Source organism: Corvus moneduloides, chromosome 12 (genome assembly GCF_009650955.1).
Source record: "Corvus moneduloides isolate bCorMon1 chromosome 12, bCorMon1.pri, whole genome shotgun sequence".
NCBI classification, from domain to species: Eukaryota; Metazoa; Chordata; class Aves; order Passeriformes; family Corvidae; genus Corvus; species Corvus moneduloides.
Window position 1 is genome coordinate 10,813,559 of NC_045487.1, and position 21,787 is coordinate 10,835,345.

At 39.6% G+C, this 21,787-nt stretch overlaps 1 protein-coding gene across 5 annotated transcripts in view; it reads right to left on the reverse strand.

Moving 5' to 3' along the window:
- Positions 1 to 13,429: 13,429 nt before the first annotated feature.
- The window catches only part of FTO (FTO alpha-ketoglutarate dependent dioxygenase), a 234,821-nt gene continuing 226,463 nt past the window's right edge, over positions 13,430 to 21,787 (reverse strand). For 2 of the 5 annotated variants that reach the window (XM_032121613.1, XM_032121609.1), the window contains 3 exons: positions 17,264 to 17,343; positions 13,990 to 14,112; positions 13,430 to 13,898 (listed from right to left, as the gene is read on the reverse strand). In XM_032121613.1, the coding sequence (XP_031977504.1) occupies positions 13,879 to 13,898; positions 13,990 to 14,112; positions 17,264 to 17,343 (223 nt within the window). In that variant the 3' untranslated portion in view covers positions 13,430 to 13,878. Of the gene's footprint in view, positions 13,899 to 13,989; positions 14,113 to 17,008; positions 17,344 to 21,787 lie in introns of those variants that run through there. The other 3 variants (XM_032121610.1, XM_032121611.1, XM_032121617.1) reach the window with 3 other exon arrangements.

The following is a 21,787-nucleotide window of genomic DNA, read 5'->3' on the forward strand; positions in this document are numbered from 1 at the left end:
TTTAAAGTTAGCCAAAAATTCAACAGCCTTAAGGACAATGAGTTAAAAACCACCAGAGCAAACAGAGCTCCCCAGCCAAGCTTGGTCCAGAGGGGTACCAAAGCCTTGTTCCTACAGATGGAAAAGTCCTGATGAAAACTGGCCATGCCTGAATTTGATCCCTCTATTAATCACAGAACATATAAATTATTTACTCTACCAAAGGCAAGACTTTGTTCAAAACACCATAGTAAACACAGGAATGTGGAGAAACACTGCCACTTTCTGCTTTCAGGCATGTCCATCAGCTTCTTCCAGGCTCTTGAGTTCCTTCACATCATGATTCTAGCTCCCTTCACTGCCACAGACTCAAGGCATTCTCCTGGGCAGCTGGGAACTGAATGAATGAATGAAGTTTTTGCATCTGTGCTCCCATTTCCTGTCATCTCAGACTCACTCCAGCTGTGGATAACCATGTCCATTGTGTTTCGAGCCCACAGAGGGGTGGCCTCTTGTGCATCAATGAATTGCAATTTTCCCCTAACAAAGAAAGCTGTTCCTTTGTATGTGATGCCATTCTTTTGATTCCTACATAAGCCCAACTTACATGATAACCAACTTCATGGCTTAGAGGAGGCAAATTGAGGACTGAAGGAGCCCATTAAAGCACAAAAATAACCCAAAATATCTTTTCTGCAGATATTTCACAGATATCACTTAATTTCATTTATAGAAGAAACTAATAAAGCATGCTCACCATTTGTAGAGTGCATAATATGATTAACTACTCCTTCCTACCTGGCACATCTCAGATTTCCTGTAACAGCAATATTCAAATGACAGTATTTAAGAGGAGAAATTGTTGTAGCAGCAAAACATTGCACAGTTTGTGAGATGTCTACGTCTTTTTTGACTGCTAGTCAGTTCGCTTTTATACCAAATTTTCAATTTTCACCTTTAAAAAAAAAGACCTTACTCCTTGATGCTAGTACTTCTTATACAGCTCCATAACATACACCCCAGTAAATACACAGCATTTGAAATATATATGAAGTATTTTATATCTCATTCCTCATGAAAATCCACTGGTAGATAACTGATAATTACTCACAGCTGCTTCTGATTTTGGGCAGTTACTCTGATGTATGTAGTACCTCATTACTGTTTGAGGGGATTTTTCCTTCTGATTACATTCTCTCTAAAACTGCTGGCAAGGCCACTTGCTTGAGGAGGGTGGAACTGAAGTGCAGCACTTCATTTCAGAGGACATTACTTGGTGATGGGCAGGCAAAATTACTTCACTGGGTGTTTATCTGCCCTCCTAATGGACATGAGGTCTAAACCCCTTTCCCTGTAGGACTTTCCTATGGTTAAGTACCCAAGTTCCCTGAGCTAGAGTTTGTCTGCTTTTTAGCACTAGGCATGGCACAAAGATTTATGTTGCTCTGTGTGACCATACCAGTCATCCATCACTATTAATTACAGAAAAATCTTTCTCCTTGTTTCTAAAGCCCTTTGAATTAACTTCCATTATGAAGTTGTACCACAGATGGTCAAATGCTTGTGAACAAGGAGAAGGCAAACATTCTTGAAAACACCTTTGTGATCTATCTAGGCTTCTATGTCAGGGAGAAAGTCAAGGGATTTCAGTGACTAAAGATGACTTTCCTCAGCCAAATTTAGCTGAAAGTTACACAAGCAAGTTACCTCATCTCTCTCCAGAGTCAGTGACAAGAGATAGACTTCTTCAGAGACAGTTCACGCTAACATGAAAGAAATACCAAATCCAGGTGGGATGATTAACCCTCTGGAGATGCTTCTTGCTATTCATTCACTATGGGAACCATGTCAGAACATGGAGCTAATCATCAAAAGATCTTTGCTTAGATAAGATGAATGCTCATTTTCCCAATGGTTCTAAAATTATGGCAACCTTGTATGTAAAAAAAAGGAACAGATAAAAATATCTGAGGAGAATGTATAAATATCTGAACACAGTTATGACACTTCAAAAACAGAAGTATTATTTTCTTCTACTGAAGATGGGGAAATCATAGTAAGAGTGAACATGACAGATAGTTTTGTGTGCCAAAGAAGACATAGCACAGGCTACTCCTCTGCTTCATCTCGATAATTTTCTTTAAAGTAGTTATACCAAGGTAAAAAGACATTACTTAATTTCTTTTCACAATAAGAAACAAAAAAGAATATTTAAACTGTGCCAAGTCCTTCCTAATGAGGGATCTGCTTGCACATATTCTGCATCTTTCTAACTACCAAACCCATCCCATCACCCACCACCTTGTATTACATTTATTTTTGTTCAAACTGCCCTGCCAAAGCTACATGCATACCACTATTGCCACCACTAAATGCTATCAATGAGGCAAAAATGGAGAATGTAGGCTCCTAATACTGGGTTTAACCGATATCACTTTATTTACCACCTAGTGTTTGAGTTTGCAGAGTTCAGTTCTATTCCACTCAGCTGTAAAGAGGAAGTCTAAACACTTGCTTCGTACAAGAAAGCTAAACCAGTGTTTTTACAGAATCCCTCACTTCTAGGGCTTGAGACTTTTAGTAAAATCCCAAATGTTGCATGCCTTCCAGCTGACCATTGGACATTAATTTGATCTGATCACAGCGTTACTACTAATCAAACCCCTATCATTTGACACTTTCTCTTTTCTCAGGCTACACAGAATGGCCTTAATCCAGACTTCTCATGGTACAGATCTACCAGAGCCCAGACTCTGCCTGGCCCCCAAGGGCAAGTGAAATGCACATCATGGATCAAATCCCTTCTTTCACCCGTAAGGGCAGACCTGTACCGCCTCCCCCAGCTGTAAAGCAGTTTCACTTGCTGGTAGAAAAGCAAGGAAAGCAAGGGGCAGGACAGTGGTGCTGGTTGGGAAGGGGTGTGCTCAGGAGCTGGTTCATGTGCAAAGGCTCCAAGTCCTGTACAGGCAAGGGAGATGCTCCACTGGACAGACACAGCACTGTTGCACAGGCACTCAGATTTCAGTCAGCAATTTGGTAACAGAAACAGGCCAAACGCAAAAGTCTAAAGGGAATTTTTTTTAATTTTAAAAGAGTGAGCTGGCCCCCTCCCACATCCTGCAGAGTAAAGACACCACTCCCTGTCAGCAGGGCAAGAGCAAGAGCATTAGCACAGGTGTGTTGGGATATGCCTGCATACGGTGTCTCTGTAGCATCAGACTGTGCTAGATTGACTCAGTTTTACACTGGTGCTCTGAAGAAGGCTGCTTACCAGCCCAATGAACATATGGCTCTTGCAGGGTGGAAATGCCCTCTGCTGACTTTGGCAGTGGCATACCCACAGTATGTCTCCACTTTAATTTTCCCAGTTTGATTTGATTTGTATTGCAAGAAAATGATCCCAAATGACCCTCTATTTACTTATTTTTAAACTCAACATATTAGGTGTATTAATGTTTCATCATCTGTTCTGACTGCCCCATTCCAGGAAGCCCCCCTGTGGTAACAGAAGATTTTTCAGTGGGACCATATTCATCCCATATGCCAACAACAGCCCTCTGCAGGGCTCTTGCTACCTGTCTGATCGGGAAGGAGTTAAAATCCAAATTTTTCTACTGCATTTCACTTTAAAGATAACCCTCTTGTATTACAGCATGGCTCAAGCCCTTGGCTTGCACCGACATTGCTCAGCAGAGCGTTTGGTTTTCTCTTTACATCACATTTTAGCGAATGTTGTGTTTTATAAGATAAAATGATAAATGGCCTGACTTAAATGACCGGAGGGTATCTACTTTCCTGCTACTCTATTTAAAAGGTTTCTGTGAACATTTTACACACCTTATTGTGTGACTGTGGCTGTCTAATAGCAAAGGAAACAATAGCCTCTGATGTCCACAGAGGCAGGGCATACCACACAGGTGCCATGTTTTACAACACCACTATATCTTGTCATTCAGAAGTGCTCCCTGAACAAATTGCCTGTCATATTTAAAGATAAAATCTGACAGTGCCAGAGCTGACAAGTAGTCCTCAACCCTGACATACAACACGGAGCTGAATTTTGCTAGATTCACTGTAGATGGATTTGTCTTTAGAGATTCACAGCAAAGCTAACTGCTGGCAGAGCAGCAAAAATTATTTCAAAACATTGCTAAGTGTCAGACTTTATTAAATGGTTGCTTTAAAAAAAAGGGAGAAAAGCCTCTGTGTTAGATTTAGAAAAGAGCTATACGGAAATGTTTTTACATATTTTACTAATCCATAAAATAATGATTTACAGCATTTCTAAATAATAGAAAATCCTGCAGTACATTTCAGGAAGTGTATATTCATAGCTCCTTAGCACTGGGATTTTTATTTACACTACAGGAGCTTGTATTCTTTTATCTTTTGCCTCGTGAGGCTCTGAAAGGTACATACAGTAAATGAGAATTAAGAAGGAGTGACACAATGTCCAGCAATGCCCATCCACTGCTCAGGTGGTGACTGGGGGGCAGTCAGAGGGCTGCCTTGGGAAGCAAACACTGGTGCTACAGTGCTGTTTACCTCCAGCAACACCAAAGGGAACAGAGGATGGAGGCTACACAACTACAACACAAGTGGCACTGGCAGAGGGACAGAGGCAGGGCAGGTACTCTACAGGTATGTTTGAAATCCCAACATACTTGCAACTACTGCAGTCACTTTCAGATCAGCCCCTTTTTGCTCTCTTTTGAAGTTCTGAGTGGTAAACAGCCACATACACATTCATTTGCTTATCCAGCTCTTTGTTACCATTTTATGCCCCCATTAGATATCTGTACATTTACCTCCCTCCTTGGCCACAGAATGCAAAATTTTGAATGTACAGCTGGACAGATTTTTCTGTCCTGTTCATTAGCCATTAACAAGGAGCTACATGTTTGTTCTCAAAGAGAAAAAAGAAAGGCATAAAACATTATCTGCAGTTCAACGTGCCACGTTGTGTCAAATCCTTTCACAAAGACAGCCTTGATCTCGAGATGTCTTTTCACACCTACTGCCAGATGAGTGCTGAACTGATGTAAAGCAGACGTGCCAGCAACAGCACCTGGCTGCCCCTCCCCGGCCACCCCACCACTGCCCCACAAGTCTGCTGCTGCCAGAACCACATGCCGAGCTGGAGCCACATAAACATCCCATTGGTGGGAAAACGGGACAGGACACGGCCATAGGTGAAGTCAGCAGGTGTCACACAGAGAGCAGGTAGGGGCAAGCAGGATGCCAGTGGAGCAGCCAGCCAAGTGTCATTAGCAATCGCAGAAGAGCTGTCACAGTGAGCAGAAGCAGCTGACTCCCAAAATCATAGAATGGTTGGGGTTGGAAGAGACCTTACAGATCAGCTTGTTCCAAGCCCCCTGCACTGGGCAGGGACACCTTTCCCTAGACCCCACCCAAGCTGGCCTCGAACACTTCCAGGACGGGGACATCCACAACTTCTCTGGGCAACCTGTTCCAGTGTCTCATCACTACCACTGAGTTATGTTTCTTCAAGGAAAGGGACCCTCACCATAGGGGCAAAGCCAGAAATGAGTGCAAGTACCTATGAAAAACCTGGGAAAGAGACAAGGAGGGTAAGAGCGTGCTGGGTGACAGCAGGAAGGTGAGAGCAGGGGGCTGCAGCCACATTTCTGGAGGGGTTGTGGTGCTGCCATGCAACTTGAACTTCTGACAAGCTAGTGCTGATGTAGGAGTCTGGGCCAGGAGTATTATGCAAGTGTCCAGAATGGATGATTGACATCAGTTAAGTCAGGATGAATGACTGGAGAGCCTACTGTTACATCTTGCATGTAAAACTGACATGTGCAGAAGGCTGTGGAATTATAAAACTGGAAATTAAGTGGTCAGAGACAGGCAAAATTTCAGCTACAGCTCCCACCTCCAACTCATATTTCAGCCACAGACCTGCCATGAGAATCAGGATTTGAGTTGAAGAATAACGGTTGAAAATGCCTTTCTGAAAATCAGCACTCTCGGAATTAGAGGGGCAAACAAACTCACCCTATGTTTGTTCAGACACAAAGAGCTCAGTGGTGAGTCTAACACCCTCTAACTGCTGGGATCTCCCTTCCCTGCCATGGGATTACTGCCCAGCCATGGTGGCCTCCCTGTGCTGGTGACTCTGAGGCAGGTTTGCTGCTATAGTGTGCACAGTCCTGCACAGTGTGGGGAAATAATATGTGTGAGTATGAGAGGGAGAAAGTACAGGTGCAGACACAGCTCCAATGAAATCACCTCTGCCCAGCCCCACAGCAGCCCCTTGGCTGCGACTTATGCCCTGGGACATAGCAAAGGACCACCAGGTATGAATTCTAATTGCAGCTCTAACTTGATTTTGGCAGACCCTTCTGAGTGCCTCTTTTACTGTACATCTCAGGTGGGTCCCTGGACTTCAACCCCAGGAGTGGCTCTTGTGTTTTTCATCTGTTGGATAAAAATATCCACTGCTGTCACCAGCTGCACTTAGCCCAAGAAGAAAATAACCCCAGCTTTACTAAGGTGACTCACGCAGGGACACTTCTCACTGCAACAGAAGAGCCATTTACATGAGTTTCATCTTCTCTCTCACAGAACTTTTCTATAGCATGGACCAATCTACTAGTCACTACACTACAAAAATCTCCCCAAGTACTCCATCATCCTGTTTCCTACAAAGCTTGACTTTGCCTTAGGAATAGTGTTAGCAGAAGATGTAATTGTCATTCTCCCAGGCTGCATCAAATCTTATTTAAGGATGGATCTCCTCTCAATTTCTCTTAGAGACACTTTACCCTAGAGAGAACCAATCCATTATTGGAAGGAGATGTTCTGACCCCATTAGCTGGGCAGACATGTGTTTGAACTACAGACCTCTGAGCATCCTCAATCCAAGATGAGCTAGCTCAGGCGATGGTGTCTGGAAGGGATGCATCCTCAGAGATCCCTTTGCATCCTGCTCTGTACCAGGCAAGTGCCGAATGCACACTGCAAGAGAGATCAGTATGGCCAGCAGTTCATTGAAATGACTGAATGTAAGGTTATGCAGGTAAATATAAAATCCTTGGAAGTGTCATTTTGGATGTATGCTATGTTTAAAAAAAAAACATTGGAGAGAAATTCCCTGTGATTTATAATTCTCATATTGGTGTGTACAAAACATCAGTGTGTTACATTGAATTTTTTAAAAAGACTGCTGTGTTCCAAGCTTGCTTCATGCATGTTTGACTCTGGCCTCTGAGAATACCAGAAAATGCATAATACAAGCATTTGCAACCTTTGAAAGTGGAAATGTCATAACTTAGTCTTAGTTAGTCACTTGTGGCCCTGACTCTAGAGAAAGTGCTGTTGCCCAAAATGCTTTGCTCTACATTGATTTTTCTTCTATCAGCTGGGAGTTCTGGTAAAAGAACAATAGATCTAATAATATCAGTAAAGCAAAGAAAGTAAGGAACAGTGAGCTCTTCAATATACACAGGTCAAGCCACAATCAATTTCCAGATTCGAAATTATGTTTTTAAAATGTATGTTTAATACAAGATCTTGTTCTAAGTCTATCAAGTCAAAGCTTGTATGCTTTTGAATAACTGCTTTATCAAATAGCCCAAACTTAGGCCCCAGAGGTTAAGCAATAAAGGAGAAACAAAAATAACTTAAAAGCTTCTGCAGCTAGTTGAACCTAGCAACAGCTCCTTAAACCACTTTTACATTCCTACATTTGACATACCATAAAGCCACAAGATACATTGAAAAGCTATGAATTTGCTAAGTAGGATTTCCCTTCCTCTTGTTGTTAGAGGTCATTAAGTTTATTAGATGTTAACAAAATACTTGTAAACAGAAAATATGAAGGCTTATGAAAAGTGCCCTTTATTTTCTAATTAACATGCAACTAGGAACAGGATAACAGAAACCTAATTAATGAAGTGCTGTTAGTTCCAAAATCTTTGTGATAATTATGCAGCAAGTTTCATACAGACCTGCTGAAGTGAAATATAATTGTGCAAAAGGCATCATATAGATTAGATGAAAACTTGCACGTATGTTTTTAGCAGATAAGCTGATTCAGTTACAGACTAAAATCATACTCTGGACTTACTGAAAAAGCAAGAATCCAGAGTGATACAAAATTTCTTTACTTCTTTTTACCTATTTACAAACAGTGTGATTCTTCTGGTTTGAGATGACGGTTCTTTTACATGAATGATCTGGGAATAAAAAACGAAACACTTTTAAAATGTTTAGCAAAAACTCACTTTGAACTGTGATTGTATGACTACAAAATACAGACATTGGCTGACAGGTAAATTGCACATCTGCAACTTCAGCAATATAACTTGAGACCTTTTAGATCAGAAATGAAGTCTCATCACCAAATGAAAAGAATATCTTTTAGCTATAGCAGGGTGTATAACCTTACGAAACTCTCATTTGCAGGGGGGTAACTGTATATAACAGGGTGCAAGAGCCTTTATGGTGAAAAGACAACTACAAGTCTGTCTCCTCAATGAGAATTTAAGTTCTCACAACAGATCTTCTATAGAAAGAATGAAATTAGGGTAAAAATCAAAATTCAACAAACACCAAATCCTGATTAGTCTCTGCCTCAATTAAGACCAGCTGCTCTCAAATGGCGATGCTTGTTCTTTAGTTTCCTTGTGCTTGCGTCCCTCCAGCAAAGGCCCTGATTATTGCATCTTTTTTTTTCTGAAAGGTCACTCCTGTCATGTGTTTTACCCATTTTTATGAAAAGAAAAGTAAAAAAAGGAGAGGAAAAAGAGGGGAAAAAAAGGAAGAGCTTAAGGCACTCTAGATCCCAGGGACACTCATCTTGGTCTTTCTAGATACATATAGGATATATCACAGTGCATTGTCAGAAACCCTGGTTTTGCAAATGGGTCTCCATCCAGTTGCCTGCCTTTTACTTAAATCAATCAAACTTTTTCTAAAGCCAAGAAAAGAATGTTCTAGGCTAAGAAATCAAATTTCTTACCTCTTGGATGCCTTGCTGACTCTGAGCTGGAGTGTGTTAATAATGGTCTCTGTCAACTTTTTCACTCCAAGACTCCATTCCATCCTGGCCAATATTACTCACATTTCCAACCTCTTGGCTGGAATCTACTAATGCAGAATAATTTCAGCACACAGCTTTTGGCCTGAAGGGAACTTCAGGGATTACAGAACACTGCAGTGCACCTCAGCCACACAGTCATGTGCACATCAAATCACTCTGCTGTCCTCTACAATGGCTCTTGTCAGAGCATCAAATGAGTGCTGCAGTATTGGTCCTTGCCTTGATCTGCCACCCGAATCTGGGATAGCATGGACAGCTTTCCACTGGGAAAGAGACAGCTAATGACAACTATTCCTTTGATATAGTAGAATCCTACACAAAGTCTAATGTGGCTGTAGATAAATCTGTGAAATGAAGCTCTTTAGAAACAACAGACATCACAAACCTCACTCTTACTCTACATACAACACACATTTCTTTGACATTGCCTTGTTTAACATGACTACATATGTTTTAAACTGCAAGCTCTACTGCAACAAACACGGAACAGTTTATAAACTCAAACAGGCTGCTGCAGTGTTGGTAGGCACTGAGTTCCTGCTATTCACCTAATGTAACAGTTTGTGTCAGACATAGGAAGTGTGAGGTTGCACTGAAGAATGTGTTCTAAACCTAGTAGAGCCATAAATTTTTGCTGAAGGAAACACTATTACAGGGAGTAGAAGTCAGTCATATTCATTTATGATATTAGTCTTACCAAAGGCACAGAAATTAATGTGCCTTCCTTACTAGAAGATTTGCAATATAACCGGAATTTAATCCTATCAATTCAAGAATAAAAACAAATTCTCCACCTGTTTTATCTATTTAACATTATTAAATTGCCAGCATAGGCAGATGAGGATAACTATGCACTCGGACTTGACACACAGTTCAGGTTGTGAGAAATGTGCCACTGAAGAGCAGATTCAGCATCCTTGAGTTTCCTGCTTCTATGAAGTTTATCTCTCACTATTTGGCATATAGGGAGCTTACAGAAACTAATTTTGTCACCTATGCACCTGAACGTAGTTGGTTTGAAATATATGCTCTTCTTCCATGCACTGCAACAATGAGGTATTGAAGACAAGACCTAACACCTTCTGGAGGGCAAATGACAGACAAACAGATTCTTTAAGCAGTTTATTTGATAAATGTCAGTAAATTAGTAAATACATTACACAAAATTACATATCACAGTATATCTTGCAGAGTTTTATAAACAAGTCTTAATAAAAAGTAGCAGTACCAAATGAAAAAGGAGTCAAAATAACCTAATAAATTGGTTTGAAAATAAAGGTACTTCAGGGAATATCTGATACATAACTCTAAAGTTTTCTCACTTAAAGGTCACATCAGCCTAACAAAGAACAAAACTTGTAAATAACATTACTGTTAATACTGAGACAAAAGGGAGAGAAGGGGCATCAGTCAATACAAGAGAAAGAACAGCAATGAAAAAATTGTGGAATTCTTTGATGTTGGATAATAAATTATTAGGATGTTCATCAAAATAGCTAGTAAAGCAGTGCTCTCAGTAAAGTACTACCAGACTACCAAATAAGTACCAGACCAAAGTGCTAACAGGTGCAAAACCAGCATTCCAGTTAGCTTCAGCAACTCATCTTCACCTTGGTAAAAACAGCACAAATACCAACAGGGTATTTTCTTAAGAGTTTCCTAATACAGCAGCTGCAGCACCTTATGGGGCATGCAGTGGAAATACGTAAAATAGATCTAGAAGAGTGGGGATAGTATTATATTATATTGTATTATATACCATATATTCTCCATGGAATCATTTAATTCCAGTAAAAATCTATCTTTCCCATTGAGAGCTCAGGGACTTGGAGTGTAACTAAAAGATTCACTGGAAAGTTTTAATCAAACCTTAGGAGGTCTGAAAGATCTCTATTATATGAGATGTTATTGATAGATATGATATTATTGTATGTTATGCAATTAAATATTGTGCTAAATATGACATGAGTAGCACAGATTCCAGCTCCACTTTCAGATATAACTTTGGAGGACAACAAGTTCTATGAGAGCATCTTTAATCTGTAAACTGAGCTGATTTAACTGGAAGTAATGGAGATATGCCAGCGACAGAGGATTACATAACACTCGTTCCAGTGTTGGCACTCAGACCCCAGCTGCACTTTTGACCTCTGCCTCAGTTTCTCTGTGTAAAGCATCCTGATATTTCAAGATAAAGAGCCACTTGTAAAATACCAGTAGAATTAGATAATTTTTTCAGTGAAGCTGTTAGGAAATGGACCCTGGAAAATTTCTTCCAATTTCATCTGTTACATCTAGAGGGTTACAATGAACTAGGAAAAATGAAAAACTTGTGACAATAAAGAGGTGATTTCACTGCATTTGTTTTTTCCTTTTTTTATGTAGACATTCATCTTCCACAAGAAACAAAGCTTCTCAAGACATGCTGGAGAGCAAAATACAAGTCATACACACTTAGTTTGAAAGTTACGTTGCTACTCCGAGAGAGAAATCAATGTATACCATATTAAAAACAATCATCACAGCCCTTCAAATGATTGGAGAGCTTAACTTTGAATGCAATTCAACCTAATAGAGGCTTTAATGGCTTTTGACAGATTGTTCCACTGATCAAGGGACATGTATGAAAATAACTGCCTACCAAGCTCTGATTTGATTTTAAGAAAAGAAAACTGAAGGTTAATGGTAAACAGAAGTTGATTGTTCACATTTTCACTGAAATAACTCTATCTGACCTGTTCTTAGAAGCAGTGGAATAAAAGATAATGGGAATCTTATACACCTGACTTTTTACTTTAGCCTGTAATCAAGGGGACTAATCAGACCAAGATGTGTTGGCATGAAAGCAAGTATTTGACCATAGGGAGGGGGAGGAGAACAACTTTTGTGACCAAATTCTTAATCATCATGGACAAGCCCTGTAAAACCAGTAGAGATTTAGAGAATGTAAACCATAGCATAATACATCCTTTTGGATTATGAATGTTATCTCCAAAGCAACAAGAAGGGACACTATAATTCACATGACATATGTGAAGTGCTCATGCCCAAACATCAGCATTTTAATGTGCTAATTTTATCAGTTATTTCTTGGCTTTTATTTTACACATTATTCAGCCAGTTCTGAAGCCTTTCTACGGACAGTCTTTTTGTAATTGTATAAATTACCTTCTCTTGTTCAATGAGTGCCCTCAGGCTAAGATGAAGAGGACAGATGAATGTAAATGAAGGTGCAAGCCCAGCCATTGAAGGTGAAGAGTCAGTTTGGACAGAAAAGAGAACAGTAGTTCTATTCAGGATTGCCTCTGCCTGTACAGGTGGGGCGAGCCAGAATAGGGCAGGATGGGAGTCCTACAGAACAAGGAATGTTGGCAGTTTAACCGGAGTCCTTCATCATTCCCAAGCAGCTTCACCTTCTAAAGGCAGATTAGTGTAGTGCTGAATTTTTCACTCTTATGGGAAGTGCAATGAGTGTCTATTTTTGATGAGGAACCTCATTCAAACAGCATTCTTGCCTGACCCTTCCCTGTGTCAGATCACTGTCCTGGTGGAAGAGGACAGAAGATGAGCTGCAGCAACTTGAATCTCTAATGGGAAACAGAATGTTTGGAGGTACTCGGTTTGTGGAGGTCCAGAAGGATGGAGGTGGAGGCTGAAGCTGGGGATGAGAGTTTCTCATCCCTGTTGCTACAGTGGAACAACCACTCTTCCCAGCTAGGTAATCTTGGCGTGAGCTGAGAGTGGTCAGCTCCCAGCAAAAAGCTGAGGACTGGCTGTCAGGGGCAGGAAGGGGTTTAGGAAGCCAACATTAACTTTGCACCAGGTGGTAACAATTAAGGGAGAGATCCTGACCTGCACTGTACTAGTTTGAGCTCAATGACTCCCATATGAGTTCAGTTAATGAAGTTGTGGCCTTGAGAAAGCACATCCCTTGGGTCTCATGTGCATCTCACCTCGTCTCTCTTGCCCTGCTCTCAGCCCAGCTTAGACATCAGCTCCTGGCCTGGTTTAATATCCAATAGCCCAATGCTGCCGGGCACAGGACTAATGGAACAGCACTGCTGTAACTGAGAAAGGAGCAATGCCAACTCTCAGCACACTACAGCATTTCAGTCACCTTTCAAGATGGATTTTAACAATCTGAATTTCTTTATGCCCTGCTACATCAATGGAATCCTTGAATCTGCCCCACTGCATTAATTTGTCCAGCATGATTTTATAGTGCATCTTGCACCACTACCAGTGAACCTAAAACCATATTCAAATTATAGTAAGACAACAGATTTGGATATCTATTGGTGCATGTTACCCATCCTGCACAGTTACCAGTCAGTGATTACTCACAGCACTCTTATTTACCCTTTAAATAATCAGAACCTGCTGTAAAGCCTTTAAAATCTACTGTATTGAGATTAATTGTATTTATTTACATAACCTTTTTAACAGAAGAAAGGACCTATGGGATAAGATATTTTCATATACAGAGATCTGAACAAAGCATTATAAAAACATTTCTAATTACATTGCATAACACAGCAGTTTTCTATCAAATACTTAAAAACAGTCTGTATCTTTCATCCCCCAAATTACAGAAACAATAGAAGTTTTTCATTTTCTGCCAACATTTTCTTTCTATCAGTGTAAAACCAACTCTGTATCAGATTTATAAAAGAAAGCCCTTGCCTTGAGCATTTCATTTGTACTGGTTCCATGTTTAGTCAGTAGCTTTTGTAAAATTGATGAATATTGTCTAAAGGCAAGTGCAGACAGGCAAACAGATCTGTATCTTCTGCAATCCATTTAGCCTGATGCACATGTGCACGTGAACTATTTTACCTCAATTCAGTCCTGGCTGATGAAAAGTAATTGTAAGCAAAGCCGTGAACTTCACCATTTTAAAAGAACCACTGAATTTAATGTCAAAAGTTAATTTATGCTCTCACCTCTTCCTTGAAAAAAATTCACCTTGGTCCTCATGCTTCTAAAGCATCCAGGCTTGGCAAACACAGGACATTCATTAGAGGCTGTCTTCCAGCTCATCCAAAAAGGAAATGGATTATGTAATGCTGAAATATAAATGGATTGCTAAAGAATCATTGAAACAAGCTAAATTATAACTACTTGAATTGAATAAAGAATAACTTCAAAGTATTTGTCAGTTTCTAATACATAATCTAAACACAGTAATAATTTACACTTGATCTCTCAAGTTTTTTATATATACTTACCTTTAACTGTGTTCTCCTTTTGGGGTACCCTTTGGCATTATTATGTGCTTCAAACAGTTCCACCACCTTACTCATGTTATTGCTATCAACTCCTGTGGGCTTTGGAGATATGAAATCTTCTGCATTTCAACTGAACTCAATCAGCTTATACTGATTTAGGTGATGCAAGACTGGAACGCAACACAGAGCCCTCAACCACTTGATTATTGGTATTTTGGCAGTCTTATTAATTCCAAAGGTGTTCATTTGTCCATGTCATCGCTATCCATGGCTTAGATAAGTGCTATCTGACTGCACTGAGACTAGTACTAGTTCACCTAATTCACTACCTTAAATCTTCAAGCATAGGCAAGACCTGGGAACATGTATTCTAAAAATTCTATTATTACTGTCAGCAGTCTCCTAATAGGTTTGGGATTTTTTTTTTTTTTTTTTTTTAGTACTGCTGGAAATAATTTTTTGCCAATCATTTTTTTAATAGCTTTGCCTCCACTTCAGCTACAAACTTCAACATTGATGTGCATTCTCCACCCTTTGTGGTGGTCAGATTCCTTTCAATACTGTGATCCCCATGGTTTTTAGCAGCGCTTAATTAAACACAAAGTAATCATAAAGTAGCAGCATAAATAAACAGTCCCCTCAAACACTGTGTTAACACTGTTACATCATTAGCTTGTTAATTCATATTGCTCATTTCCAAAGCAATATCTGTTTCTGAGAACTGCCTTTTCAAAAGCAGAATTCCCACATTTTCAGCTAGCTTTTCTCTAAGTGATCTCCAAAGCAAACAGTGTTTAGTGTGGCACTAATCCAAATATGTGCTATTTGCCCACTGGTAAAGCCAGTTTTAGCTAGTGCAGGAAAGAGAAAGCTGTGCCCATAACAGTATTTCCAAATGTTATGAAATCTGTGGCACAAGAGACAAATGTGTGGATCAAGGTAACATTATCAAAACCTGTTTTAAGTAATAATTTATTCTTCAGAGAGTTTTTCCATTCTACAGGGTAACTAAAAGTTTTCACAGAAGCCCAGGACTAAAATGGAAACACTTGATTCAGGTCTTTATACTTTTTCTGGCACATCTATACCAAAAGTCTTATGAAGTACAATCTCTACCTGATATAATTGTCCTGGCAAAAGCTGGTAGGTGTGGACACAGTTTTATACCACTAAAATGGAATTTTTACTGGCACAGCTTCCTTAGCTCCAGGGAGGTCTGGCATATGTGATACTGTCAAAAGCACAATTTTCAGGAGTACAAGCCTCATACACAGACACAGCACTTTGCCAGTACAGAAAGCTGGTGTGTTCTGGGTGAGCCTGGCCTCAGCAGAGACTTTAAACACCAGATTAACACTGAAGGCATATTCATCTCTTGGTGGCAACGTCAAACTCTGAATCTTACTGGCTTCTTTTGTAGTGATAACACAGCCTGAGTGCTTTTTTGCTGTAATGACTTTCTGCTTTCTGTGGCAAAGTCAGACACCAGTCCAACCAGCTCAGTTAAAATAGCAATTTATCAAATCCAAATTCTCTATCTCATTCAGGAGCACCCTGTATCATCCCACACAGAATTATTCTTTTTACAGCATGTTACTACAAAACATCACAAACAGCTTCATTTCTCATAGTTTTCTGGTTTTTTTCTCATAGATCTCACTTGATGCTCCAATACCCAATATCACACAATCTAAATCTAGTTTGTTGGGGGACCAAACAACCCAAATGGAAGGCCTTAGGTCCATCAGCTCATTAGGCAATGCACTAGGAAACCTGGCCTCAGAATAGGATTCACAACATGAAGCAACAAAGCAATGGTTAGGAACTAAATTCTGAATTCCAGGGAGCCCAGGAGGTATAGATTCACATTAGAAATCTCTCCTAGTAGTATATTCAGTTGCCATTAGGCAAAACAGTAAGAAAGTCTTGGGATCTGTGTTAGAATGCTCCTCCAGAACTCCCCATCTGAAAAAATGGTCTAAGAAGGAGCCACTGCACAAAGGACTACCTCCACCATCTCCTGCCCCTTTGTGTCACTGGATGAAGAATTCACAGCTCTGTTTTGAAGATCTCCAGCAGGTTCACCCCAAGCTGGCCTCTCATTAGGATGCCCAGATCATGCAGTCTGCTTTGCCACAAGTGTGAGCTACACCTTGGGTTGCTCAAACCTGCCAGGCCAGAGACAGCTCTAGGCACTCATGGAGGCTGACATTTAAATACCAAGGGAATCTGTCAAAACACTGGCTGAATTAGGCTGTTCAGCCTCAAGAAGAGATGGCTGAGAGGGGACGTTATTGATGTCTGTCAGTATCTGCTGGAGGTGTCAGAGCAGGGACCAGGCTCTGCTCTGTGGTGCCCAGCAATGGGACAAGAGGCCATGGGCAGGAACTGATGTCCAGGAACTGATGTCCAGGAAGCTCCACCTGGACATGAGCAAGAACTTCTTTCCTCTGCGGTGCCCAAGCACTGAACAGATTGGCCAGAGGCTGTGGAGTCTCCCTCACTGGGGATATTCCAGAACTGACACAATCCTGTGCCATGAGCTCTGGGATTGCCCTGCCTGAGCAGGGAGGTTGGACCAGATGAGCCACTGTGGTCCCTTCCAGCCTGACCCATCCTGTCCTATGAAACACGGATATCCCTGGGCTGGATGGTCAATGGGAATTAAAGCAGAGGAGGAGGGAACTAAGGCTGGTGTTCTGGACTTCAGGAGTTAAAAAAACACACACTTCTGTAAATTTGGGGGCTGGTCTTTTTTATTATGAGACAAAAACTAAGCTACTGTGTAAAGGCTGGTAAAATCTGCACTGACACATAAAATAACAAAGAATCATAAAGCTGAAAAGATTTATGGTAACTACAAAGCTTCTCCCTGGATGACCAGCATCAATAATTCTAGGATGGAAGGTCACTTGTTATTCTATCCATTGAACAAGATTTTGTAGATAAGCAATTACTTCTTCTAGATCATATGGCAGAGGCATATTACATTCATCATTATCTGTCCAGAAGGGATGGCATTCTGGTTTCTGCTCTTCTGGCAAGCTCTCTGCTGCATCTGACTGGCATCTGAAAAGAAAGGTAAGCAGATAAACTACTTAAGTAAAACTGTATCAAGAAACTGAATACTCAGCAAGGATACATTTGAGCATTAAAGAGAAAGATGATAATAAAAAAGAAATACAACATCTTCTGACACCAAATGGATTGCACATTTCCAGTGAAGTTGATTTCTGTTGTAGGCTTTGTATTTTCTATAGGGATTTCTCAAAAAGCCAATCACAGAGAAAACTCAGTTAGTGTTCCTTTATATGGTGAATTATTTTTTCATTATCTCAGCTGTTATTTAAAGTATGTGATTAAACCATTATCAGATTTAAATTTTTGCCAGTTTCCAATGTATTACTAGATTATTGAGAAAGATTAAACTGAATTTACTGCATTAAGGTCAGGGGGGATAGATTAAACAACATTAAAGAAGCCGGACTAGCTTTGTAGATTCTGGAGATTTACAAGTGTATCAACCTGCTTAGCACTGAAAAAGGCAATATAAAAAGAGAAAATTCTATAAAGAAAAATGGAAATGGAGGTTAATAACAACTTCCAATGATGAATAGGTGGGCAAAACTTCAATAAAATTAAATTAAGAGGTTAGTGTACATTAGTCCCCAGAGAAAATGTTTAAATTACAATGTTTTTCATTAAATGGATTATTCATCAATACTAGTGAAGTCTAATTATAATATTCAACTGAACTGCAGCCTGCAGAGGAAAGTTTTTATAAGTGGCAACCATCACATCTCTAAAGATAAGACTGTAATACATGCTGCATCAAAAACACTGCCACAGTTCAAGGAGGATTTCTCCCCCTCTCTTTTCCTTTCCTTCAAACAACTTGCACATTGCTGATTAATTAGTTAATGTTTGCAATAGGGCAAGACAAAGAAAAATGCTGAGAATTACTTTAATTTTGGTATATACTGCAGGTCTGTGTAGCTCTTTAAAGAGATAACAACCAAATTGCAGAAATGCACTTTCATCTCTTGAATGCCATTTTTTAAAATTTGTGTTCTATAAAGCTCATAATTTTTGTAAGAAATTTAAAGTTGTTTTAAACACATATGTAACTTTCATCTCAGTAGAATGAACTCTAAGAATACTGACACATGCAACTTCTTTGTCCACACCATTGACCTTCTGGAAGAGACTGTTGCCAAATGAAAGATGTCTTCTTCTCCTGGGAATTATTAATAGCAGTGTAATCCCCATGAGAAAACATACTTCAGCTTTACACCCATGTTGCTGGGTGGTTAATTGCTGCACCAGCATCCTGGGCACTCAATCCATCGTACATTACACTACAAGGACAGTATTAACACATAGCATTCCAATATATCTTCAGCTCTCCACATCAGCCCCTGATAATAGCATCTGTTAACATGCACTAAGTACTATTATGTAGCACATCACTTCATAAATAATAAGATTAGCCGACCTCAGGGCCCTGGGAAGAGTAATGTGTTTAAATGTTCTCATTATTTATTTAAAACAAGAATTAAAGGAACAGAAGCTACTTGTGACAATCCTCTTAGCATAAATATTAAACTGTTTGCATTGATAAGCTGCACTGTACAGAATAACAGAGGATTTGTTTTGCTGGCTGCTTTATAATAGTTGTTAGGGCAAATGCAGTTTAGTGTGTGAGTTCTGAGAGGTACTTAACTGATTGTGCCATCATGTTCAGAAGACATTTTCCAAATTATATAAAGGACCAGGAGAAAATTAATATGCAGGGGAAGCTGAAACTAATTACAGCATAACTCTATAAAGCTTTAAAAATCTTGCTTTATTTTGTCTCGGCACAAAATAATACACTCAGTTTGGTGTGTAGTATAAGATATTCCAGTTTAAGCATTTCCATCCAAAAGTGGATAAATTAACCATGATTATTGCAGATGACAAATCACAAAACTCAGCCAGTAAATACTGCAGGCATGTTATGTGATCTGCAAAACTCAGCTAATAATGATAGTAGTAATAATAATAATAGTAATAATAATAATAATAAACATTTTCTCTCACATCTGCTATTAACAAGGGTTTTCACTGAGAGAAAAGATCTATCAACCTTTAGCTTCCTCACCATTTCAGAGCCCTCTTTCTACCTTTCATGTCCTTTTTTTCCCTTCTCTCTCACACAAACAGATTGACCAGCTTTTCCCTCACATCTGGGCATTTGTGTTGCTGTAAATGTGGTAGCAGTCACGGTGATGCTGTGCCTGGATAGCCCAAGAGCCACTACTTGCTACTTTCCCTTTTCTATATTTGTTACCAGCAGAGCCATCACTGAGAGGTCTCCCCACAACTAAGCAGGTGCGTGAACTTCCAGGCAACCATGCACTTGGGAAGTTTTAGCCATAGCATATTCCATGTGAGGGATTAGAGGAATGGAAGTGCGTCAGGCCCTCAGACTGGCTGTGCCAGTTTGATGACAGAAAGGCATCAATGTGCTGTAAAAATATAAAAAAGGGAAAGCAGTGCCTAACACTCCAAGTTCAGTGATCCCATGGTGCCTTCATCCTTCTGTTGGATTTCTACTGCTCTGCTCCATACTAGCAAGAACAGCAGGGAAGGATACATTTCTATAATTTGTGAATCATCTATTTTGACCAAAATTACAATCCCCGTGTCAGATCCGCTGTCATCAAAGCTGGCTTAAGTTTCTCATATTCAAAGGTATGGAGCTGGTTCTAGGCAGTCACCACTGCACCTGGCAGTTCAATAAACAATTCACCTGAATAGCTCCCATAATCTGGAACACAGTCAAAGATGTGCTTTCTCACTCAGAATTAGGGTGCACAAACCAGACCTTTTCAGATGAGTATATTACTGATTGAAAAAAAATTTCTACAGGAGAAATATTTCCTACAATGGTCTTTAATTTGTAGCAGAGGAACAGAGCTTTTAAACTGAAGCAGAACAATCGAAGACACCTAAATGATTGTACAGAAATATTTAAAATTCTTTGTATCTGACAGTTAACATGAGTCAGAAACAATAACTCCTGATAAACAAAAATAAACAAAAAAAGACTGCAAACATTGAGCTGTGGTGGTAGTAGGAAAGTATGAAGATTTGCAATATTTTAAGTTAATGAAAATATTCCATATCAATTAAAAACTGTTATTTGAGTTAATAGAGTCACAACTCCAAAAAAAAATAGAACTAACGTGTGTTTATTATATGTAAAAGATGTGTAAAGAGTGGAAATCACACAAGCTCTGAAATACAGAACAGATGCCTTCAATACTTTATCTGCAGCAGGAGAACAGGAAAACTGCCATAATGTATTTCAGAGCAATTTAGCTGGAACACCTTATGTTCAACAACATATTACAGAAAGAACTGTTTGTTTATAGAATGTAAAAAACTCCATGGTCCTTATTTTTTTACTAAAACAATCAAGACTTGTGACAGTTTCAATTAAAAAAGCCCATTTTTAGTTACTGTTGAAGTGCATGTTCTCACTACCTCTACCCTCTAAAGTTCTCAGATTTTTCATAACCTTTTTGTCTGTTTTTGACAAATGGACTTTGCACGTTAATATTTACCAATGCTCATCTAAGTGATGACAAACATTTGCATGACAGTTTGACTATTTGCATAACACCACATGATGCTTTCCCTGGAAGGTGGCTGATATCCCCATGGGCAGGTGCACATTCACTGAGACAGACACTTGCCTGGGCTGCACTGATTTTTGATGATCAGGGTGTCATCTACATTAGAGGACACTGATCATGATGCTAAAATTAACCAAGCTAGCTAAAGTATGTGTTAATTATGAGTATGCGAGCAGTCAATAAAAGGTTAATGCAAAAGTCAAAGGATGAATTTATTTCAGTATTGCGTCACTCTACTGACTAAATGACTAACATTATGCTTTGTTTTTAATCAATATATTTTACAGTAATGCGTGAGCCATTGATTTGAAAAAACGTCTTCCTTCTAATAGTTAAGTTTTGCAACTACTAAGTATCAAGTGTTAATATACTTAAAACACTTTCTTCAGAGTAGATACCTTTTAGTTCCGTTGTCAGGAACAGGAAGGCATATAAGGGAAGAGGCAGCCTTGGGTTCTGCTGATGAATGTGGTTAATGCAAATAAGAATTATTACCTAGGAACCTAAATAAGGTACTGCGAATTAGAGTCCCTGGATTCTCTTGCACTGTTTGTCTACTCCACAGAAGTGTAGTCAAATCAGATCAATAGGGGTCAATCTGTGGCTTAGGCTGCACAGGCATATTAAGAGTGAGGAGAAGATATAAACAGTCCTGTTTCTGAGATGGTACTAATTTGGTTGCCTATCCCTGGCAGTTCAAAGACCAATGGAGAAACATGGAAATTCATAGGGTAAGACAAGGAAAATGGGTCTGGCCATTTTCCCTATGTACTGGTATGGTCAGAAGGGGAGGATGGGACATTTGCCCTCCAGGTACAAAAGCACACACT